General features: G+C 42.5%; 1 protein-coding gene across 2 annotated transcripts in view; it reads right to left on the reverse strand.

Annotated features, from left to right (window-relative positions):
- The window catches only part of Cabcoco1 (ciliary associated calcium binding coiled-coil 1), a 98,729-nt gene that overhangs the window by 77,839 nt on the left and 12,576 nt on the right, over nucleotides 1–8,314 (reverse strand). For both annotated transcript variants that reach the window (XR_003378103.1, XM_005360150.3), the window contains exons 3-4: nucleotides 4,474–4,643; nucleotides 733–877 (exon numbers count right to left, since the gene is read on the reverse strand). Coding sequence is in view for 1 of the 2 variants with exons in the window: in XM_005360150.3 (XP_005360207.1) it covers nucleotides 733–877; nucleotides 4,474–4,643 (315 nt within the window). In the remaining variant the exon portion in view is untranslated. The remainder of the gene's footprint in view (nucleotides 1–732; nucleotides 878–4,473; nucleotides 4,644–8,314) is intronic.

Here is an 8,314-nt window from a genome sequence, read left to right on the forward strand (position 1 = left end):
TTTTCTGTGCCAGGGATTGAGCACACAACCTCATGGTTGGTAGGGACAAACACTTTACCAAGGAGCTACATTCTGAGTCCTTTTTGTGAATACTCTTGAGGCAAGGTCTCAGTAATTTGCTTAGGATGACTTTGAACTCACGCCTTAGTGCTTTAGCTTCCCCTGCCCCTAGGATTAAAGACCTCTCCTGTGAGGACGTGTAGCTCTTTCAGTGCAAACACAAATCATGCAGAATCAACTCTTAAGTGGAAATGAATGGTACTCTTTAAAATGTAAATATAGTTTCTTGAATCCATTGCACCTGGGTTTAATTCTGTTCATAAAATGCTGTTAGTTCCAGACTCAGGGAAGTCCCCAGGCCAGAGGAAGTCAAAGTGTCACTCAGGAATCCTCTTTAAGCCTGCAGAATTCTCTCCCTTAAGAAAATTCATTTGTGTTCCTGCGGCTGTGGGGGTGCTCCTGTGCCACTGCCGTGTGACCATCAGCCGCTTGGGGGAGTTAGTTGATTCTTTCCTTCTACTCTGTGGTTCCCAGCGTTCGCGGCTCATCAGAGCTTGGTGGCAAGCACCTTTTCTCTCAGACCGTCTCCGCATCCCAGCTGCTATCTGCTGACTGAATAGATGCGGCACAGATTCTACACCCATCTGAACTGACTAAAGTCTAGGTTATCTTTTATAGGTGTTTCCTATAGGACATGAAGCAAAAGATAAACGGGACGAATACAAGTCCTACCTGATTTTCAAGTAATCGATGATGGCATTGGCTTCTCTGACATCAAAGACGTGCAACCCCTCGTTCTTCAGTGAATGGTTTGGTCCAATTTCCGCCATCACTTCCCCGAGCCACTTGATGCTGTCCTCTAAGGACATATGGTGCGCTGAAAACAGAGCCAGAAAGCCTTTCCGTTATTGCGAAGGCTGCTGTGGGAGTACGAGAGTCTAGGAGGTCCTAAATGTGCCCAGATTCCCCTTGCCCAGCGTCTAGGGGGAGAAATGGCGAAGCTCTTTGTTTCTCTACAACAAGTTAATAATTGCTTTTTGGATGATTAGTAGTGGTTGGTCTACCGATCATTATTACCTTATATATACATGGTGGGGGGGACAGCTTGTTTCCAGTTGAAAAAAGCAAAACCACCAATATCTATTTTAAACGGAAAGGAAAATTTTAAAGCATATTTTAAGGGGGGAAAAAAGAGGGGTGTGTAAAATTAGAGAAAATCTGGCCACCGTAAGTGGCGAGGAGACCCAGATCGTGGGTTCAGTCACCGTGGACATCGGTGCTGAACTTGGGTGTGGAAGGCCAGTGAATAGAATCCCCTGTCTCTTGGCAACACATGGCTGTTGCCATGTGAACAATTTGGCTGGAAGATTTTTGATAGGAGTCAACTATATGGATATTTTCAAATTTTCCATATTTAATTTTACATTTTATTCATTTCATGTCTCTCTTGGTTTGTCGGTAGGTAGGAGAAAAATTTCAGGGTCCTCCTATAGGTCATGGTTATCACACGAGTCACACACAACTGCAGTTCAAGGGCCTTTTGTCACCCCAGGTAAAACACAACAACTGTACAATTGTCTTTTCACAATAAACCTTAAAAATAACCCCCACAGCTGAGGGGAATTTGGGAAGGAAAAATGAGTCTGAGGAGCGCAACTCATAATAGAAAAATCAAACTCATTAATCTGAGATGAAGAGAAAGGGTTATTTAGATTACTGATTTGAATTCTGGATGGCACTACGGTTATCAAACACAGAATTCGTCTGTTTATAAGACTGTGGCTTTACGGGTGACTCCTTAGACTGTTTTTGGAGCGCTTCCTGCCTTGCTAGTGATGATTACTTCCCAAAGTGCAGGGGTTACCCCTTTTCTTAGCTAACTGAAGTCCCACAAGTGCAGTGACCAGACTGGGAGGGACTAAACCAAACGCAAACTCAGGTGAGGAAAAAGACTAGATTTGTAGCTAGTTAGAAAACCTGGGATGAAATCAGGTAAAGGCACTTGCCAGCTAGGTCGCTGGTCTCGCCATTTTGTCTGCAAACAAGAACACCTGCATCCAAAATGATGGCGCGCTTGCAGCAGGCAAATGGGAGCTGCACAGAAACCTGGGGACAGCTAGTCTATGTGTGTGCTCTTTTTACTTGATGGTTCCGACACTGCTTTAATGTGTGCCAGCTTGTATTCTACTATGAATGTGCTGTTTCTGCGGTGTACCACGTTTTCATCAATTATACATGTACTATTTCTACCGAGAACCAGCTTCGAGCCTGTTCTGTACATGCTGCTCGTACTGTGTGGTGCTTTCTGTCCCTTTACACATGTGCCCTTCACAGTCATCTACCTGTTTCTGATCCTTTACATATGTGCCTTCCTAGCACGTACCCACGTTCCTTTACATACATGCCTTTCTTTCATGTGCCCATTTCTGGTCTACTCTATATGAACGTAGGCTGTGTCGTTTCTCATCTGTCACATGTGCACTGGGTTCTAGCGTTTTACTGTGTGCTGGTTTCCAATGAATTATCTTAGTTGTTTGTTCTACGTTTTGCCCCATGCAAGCCGTGTTGGATGTGGCATCAGAAGGAGAGACCCTTGTTTGCTGAGGGGACCTCATGTCAACTTAAGGAATTAACTGAATCCCTCTGAATCTTGGTCCTCTCTCTCTCTCTCTGAGTAATACTGCAGAAATTATTTGCTGTGGTCTATTGTTCAGGAAATGCTGACAAGAATGAAAAATCTGAACTTGTTGAATAGAAGTGTTTTTTTTTTTCAGAAATATTTTCTGTCTTCAGTGGGTACAAACCATAAAAGCAAGAGCATGCTCTAAAGATAAAGTCTCCGAAGTGCGTATCTTTGAGATGATCCTGTTTGATCTGAGGTGGGTCCTCTGCAGAACATCTTGGTCAGAAGCCCAGCTGTCCAAAAGTGGGCTGGGCTTGACAACCACAAACCCGGGCTGTGCTCTGTGCCTGGAGCTATGGTGGAGTGCTGTTGTTGACTTTTTCTTCAGGATCCCATGGTCCCTTAGTTTAGCTGTGAACACACTTTACCTCCTTGATGTGTAAACCAGATGAGTGTGTCTCTTTGTTCACACTCTAATTCCATCGAATGACTTGAGAGGGTCTTCCTTCCTTCCTTCCTTCCTTCCTTCCTTCCTTCCTTCCTTCCTTCCTTCCTTTCTTTCTTTCTTTCTTTCTTTCTTTCTTTCTTTCGTTGTTGTTACTTTTGTTTTCCAAGACAGGGTTTCTCTGTAGCTTTGTAGCCTGTCCTGGAACCTACTCTGTAGAGCAAGCTGGCCTCGAACTCACAGAGATCCACCTGTCTCTGCCTCCTGAGTGCTGGAATTAAAGGCTTGTTTTCTTCCCAGATGTCTACATGGACTTGTTTGCTTCGCCGCATCCACTTCTCCTGATTTAGCTGCATGAAGCCTGCTCCACGGGTCAGAAGTGTGGGCTTGAACTGACACCAACCACACAGAGCTCAACTGAAGGCCACTGGGAGGCTGGGAGGTGTGAGAAAGGTGTAAAACAGAAATATTCACTCAAATTCGGAATGGGAAGCTTTGGAAAGCATCTGCCTTCTGGCCTTCTGCGCTCTTTTGACTGTGAATGCTCTGCTCAGAAGTTGCGAAGCTTTGGACAGCTACATCAAACATTCTTTGGAACTTTAATTTTCGTGTGACCAATGCATTCAAGCTTTGCTTTATTTGCAGATCTAGCCTGAAAAGGCTTCCTCCAGCCCCTACAGCTCACACCCCAGTTTCCACATCCTCCCCAGAAGGTTTTTGTTCTTCTTCTTCTTTTTTTTTTAAATAAGATCCATTCTTGCTGTGTGTTATATTCATCTTTAGACTCTCCCCCTCAAACCTCCCCAGATCCTAATTACTAGGGTTCTAGTGTGTGCCTCCATGCCTGGCTTCACAGACAATTCATATTTTTTCCTGTATTCTTTTGCTTTCCTGTATGCATATAAATAAAAATATACACTTTTTTATCTTCTTTTATAAACAAAAGTTTTTATAAAAAATTTCTTCATGTTCTTTTGCTCTGCTGATATGGAGTCTTTTCATACGATACACAGAAGGCTTCCCCGTTTTTCGCTTTAAAAATGTAGAATACAAAGTAATCTACTTTTAAGATAGACTAAAGGATATTTGGATTTCAACATAGTTTTGGGTATACGGAAATATCGCAAAAATATCAGAGTATCCTAAGATATTTTGAGTGTGATTGGTGCGGGGAATACTAATTAGAATAACTTTGGCGAATCAACAAAGAGAGCCTTAGTCTTACTAGGAATTCTTTGAGGATTTACCATTCAGTGTGAAATGAGCTGTCCCTGTTGTATCCAGGAAACAAACCCGCAGTTCTTATTAAAGGAACCACAATGAAGCAAGCATCTTGGCTTTGAAATATTAATTTACACAGACTACATTTCTTCCCTTTAAAACAACAAAGGGGGACTGGGCTTACTTTGAAGATTATGCAGTAACATGTCCAGCAGGGTCATAAATTTTGAATATTGGTCGAGGGAAAAGTCCATTTCCTTGGCCCAAAAGAACCCGGACACATAGTAGTCCAAGAGAATGGCATCTCTTAAGCAAGTCTGGAGATTTTTGAAATTCAGAAATACTCTCATTTTCCTGTAACAACAAACCAAAAAAAGGCAGACATTAAATGAGATTAAATACTGAAAACAGTTCTGAGAAGTCTTGAAAGCAACAAGTGCAATGAAAATTCTAGAATGCATCTCACCTTAAAGTGTTCAGTCCTATCAGGACCCACAGATGACAGGAAAAGGGGAGGAGGGAAGGAAGATGAAGGGTGGCAGGGGATGGATGAGAAGGTGTTCCCCCTGCCCCTCAATTCTTTTTTTCTCTGTCTCCACTTCTTATACGTTCAATACCTGGTATTTTTTCTGCCTGAAATTTAAAGTTCAACACCCCCTTCTTTGTGTGTGTGTGTGTGTGTGTGTGTGTGTGTGTGTGTGTGCGTGTGTGTGTGTGGTAGGCCCTCAGGTAGCTCAGGCTAGTCTGGAACTTGCCATGCTGCCAAAGACCACCTTGAACTCCTGATGCCAATGCCCAAACTCCAAACTCCATTGCTATGACTGGGATTAGAGGCAGGCATTCAAAGTGAACGCTCTTCCTCCCAGTTCTGTCACACCTAGAGCCAGGATTTCTCTACGAAACAATCTACTGATTACGTTTGATCTGTTTCTGAAAACAGGTTGTTAAATATCCTGCTCTCTCTGCAAAGGAAACAGCTTGTGCCCGTTTCATTGGCTTTCTGTCAAGTACATTTAATTTTTTTTTTCAAACATCCTTTTTTTCCCTAAGTCTATTTCTTCTTACTTCTTCTCTCTCAGGATGGGTTAAACAGTTATTTCTTCCCTGAGTTCCTCTTAACGTCTTTCTTTCTCGACATTTTTCTTCGACTATTTCTCGCCTTTGCTTGTCCATCATCTCTTCCCCCAGCTGCTATAAGTCTGTTCTGTGTGGTTGTTGCTTTTGCTCCATAAGTTTGAAAAAAAAATACATTAGCCTGTATTTTCTGTGTGTCTCTGTTCACATCTTTCTGACAGTCAGTGTCTTTGTCCTGCTCCTGCTCTGTCACTGTCTCTGCAGGCATCGTCCTCATGTGTTATCTTTGAACAGGGGATAGCAGATTGCAGGAAATGAGCTGGATGTGAGACCTGCCTACGTACAAACTATTAGACGCTCCCTGAGTGATTATATCAACACTAGTAGACACTTCCGGTGCCGTGATACAAACTCGTTGGTACTTCCTCTGTCCTGATAGCCAACTCATAGGCATTTCCTGTGTGTAGTTACTTCCTGTCAATTCTTCTAACGTTTATGTCTGTTTGGATTAGTGAAATAAGAAAAGATATAGACTCATTTTACTGTGACATAAATGGTCTGTAAAACAGGTATGTGTACCCCATTCCTGCACACCAAGGTCCTACACTTCAAATGGGGATTCACAGCATAACATCTAGAGTTTTCTCCAGGAGGTATCCTGTATTTTTCCTTCGTCCTAAAGCCCACAGCTGTGTGTATCTCCCTCAGACTGGCTCCTGCACATCCAGTTGTGGGGATCACCTTCAAAGCTCATGGCTTGGGTCTTCTGCATCCTCTTTTCTTGACAAAGGCTTAATTGGTTTTTCTCGTTGCTAATATGTGATTTCTCAGGATGACTTGGGAGATGGTATGTGTGGCAAATTCACTTCACCATCTTCAAAAGCAGAGCCCTGTCCTTCACCGGATTCAAACAAGTGATAATTAAAACAAATTTAGATGCTAAAATGTCCTTTGACATGTGTGTAACAAATCAACGCCCAACACAAATGCAGTGCTATTAGGAGACACCACAAAACCTACGTGAGGTCTGATGGTTCTTAAGCAATCCCTTCGTCACTTCTCCCCTTCCTACCAGGGCACACGATGTTGTTAAGCCTATAAAACTGGCCTAAGGGAAGAGCTTTTCTGTAGGTATCGTATTACCTTGTTAACTCACAAGGACAAGTTAGCTTTTCTTCCATTGTGCAAAAATCAAACAGAGTCATAAATAAGTAGCTATGATTGCTATTGGCAGCCATCTTGTAATCTTTATCTAAAATATCACTTAACAGGAGACTTAGGGGCAGGTTGGTTTCATAATATTGAGTTTGATAGTGACATTATATGTATCTATGTGTGTGTGTGTGTGTGTGTATACATAGAGTATTTATGTATCTGCCTCCACTTAAAAGTGCCAGCTTGCCCTGGGATCCACTGTCTGCCTCCCAGTGCCGGGATTATGGGCAGCCGCCATGACTGCACATCTTTTACATGGTTGCTGGGGCTCCGAATTCCAGTCACCACACCTGAGCAGTAAGCACTTCGCCCACTGAACTATCCCCCCAACCCCTATTATGTGCTTTTACCAATGATTTTCTAAGACAGTTTTAGAAAGCATTCTGAAATTCAGTTTTATTTTTGTGAAAGGTAGAAATTGGGTTATTCCCCCCTCACACACATTCTTATTTTTACCAGAATGTTCTAGAATAGTTGTTCTAGTTTATAATTATCCTGTTTGCCTTTATTTTAATTTCAAATGAATCTTGTTCTCACTGCCAGGGATTTTTAAATTTATTTTCTTATTTTTGTTTTCTAGATCACAATTCTCTTTGACAGTTTTCTTCTTATTGTTCTGTTAGATGCATCAATGAATTGATTAATCTTTCCTGAGGTGATAGGTCAATTTTTCAAATAAACCACAGGACACTGAGTTTTTTGAGTTCCTTGTATTAAAAATGTCCTAAACAACCCCTGCTAGATTGTGATTCTGAAATCACATTCTTTCTACAAACCAGGTTGGGATGACTTGCCTGGTCCTCAGAGATCTGCGGCCCATGCCTGACAGGGAACTATGAGAGGCCTGCCTGCTCGTTGTCCCTGGGTCACCTTACTCTAGACATAAAGAAATGCTTGAAGTTTCGTTCCACTGAAACAGGAAAGGCCAAGCCTGTGTTACACGAAGTTTCATTCTCTTCTGATTGCTGATGTGAGATGTGTAGCCTGATCCCCTTCCACCCACCGTGTTATTACACACACCCCACTACGAGTTTCCTTACGTTTATCTTCTGTTGTCACTGACTTCATTTTCGGCAAAGCAGATTTCACATTAACTTAGTTCTTTATGCTTAGTGTCTTCTTTTAGCTCCAAGGGTTTCTTTATGTACATATCTTACCAGCTCTTTAATCTCCTGGTTTGCGGAATTGATTCAGCCTTTAATCATGAGCTTTTGGTTAACATTTCTCTCACTGCTGTTGAGTTTTCTTTAAACTTTCTTCTCATCTGCCACCTGCACTCTGGGTAAACATTTGACCTGAATACCTGTACATGGTCTTTGTAACTTATTTTTATTTTTTCACTATTTTCTTTGAGTGAACACAACAACTTTTTCAAGCACATTTTGGTGACCACTCCCTGAATTCCCCCACCTCAGCTTTGGCTGACACCCTCCCCCTTTCTCCCTTTCCCTACTGGCAGTGGACTCCCTCCCTTGACTTGACCTTGGGGCTGAGTATTGACTTGATGGTTTCTGTTCTTTCCCCATCATTCCACTCCAAAGGAGTTATTTAGTGCAAGACATTGCCAGCTGTAATATTGTCTGAGTCTTCTACTGACCAGCTTGGAGAGAGAGAAGAGAGAGAGAGAGAGAGAGAGAGAGAGAGAGAGAGGAGAGGAGAGAGAGGATAGGAAAGAGAGGAGAGAAGAGGAGAGAGAGAGAGAGAGAGAGAGAGAGAGAGAGAGAGAGAGAGAGAGA

This window comes from Microtus ochrogaster, linkage group LG2 (genome assembly GCF_000317375.1).
Source record: "Microtus ochrogaster isolate Prairie Vole_2 linkage group LG2, MicOch1.0, whole genome shotgun sequence".
In the NCBI taxonomy this organism is placed as follows: domain Eukaryota; kingdom Metazoa; phylum Chordata; class Mammalia; order Rodentia; family Cricetidae; genus Microtus; species Microtus ochrogaster.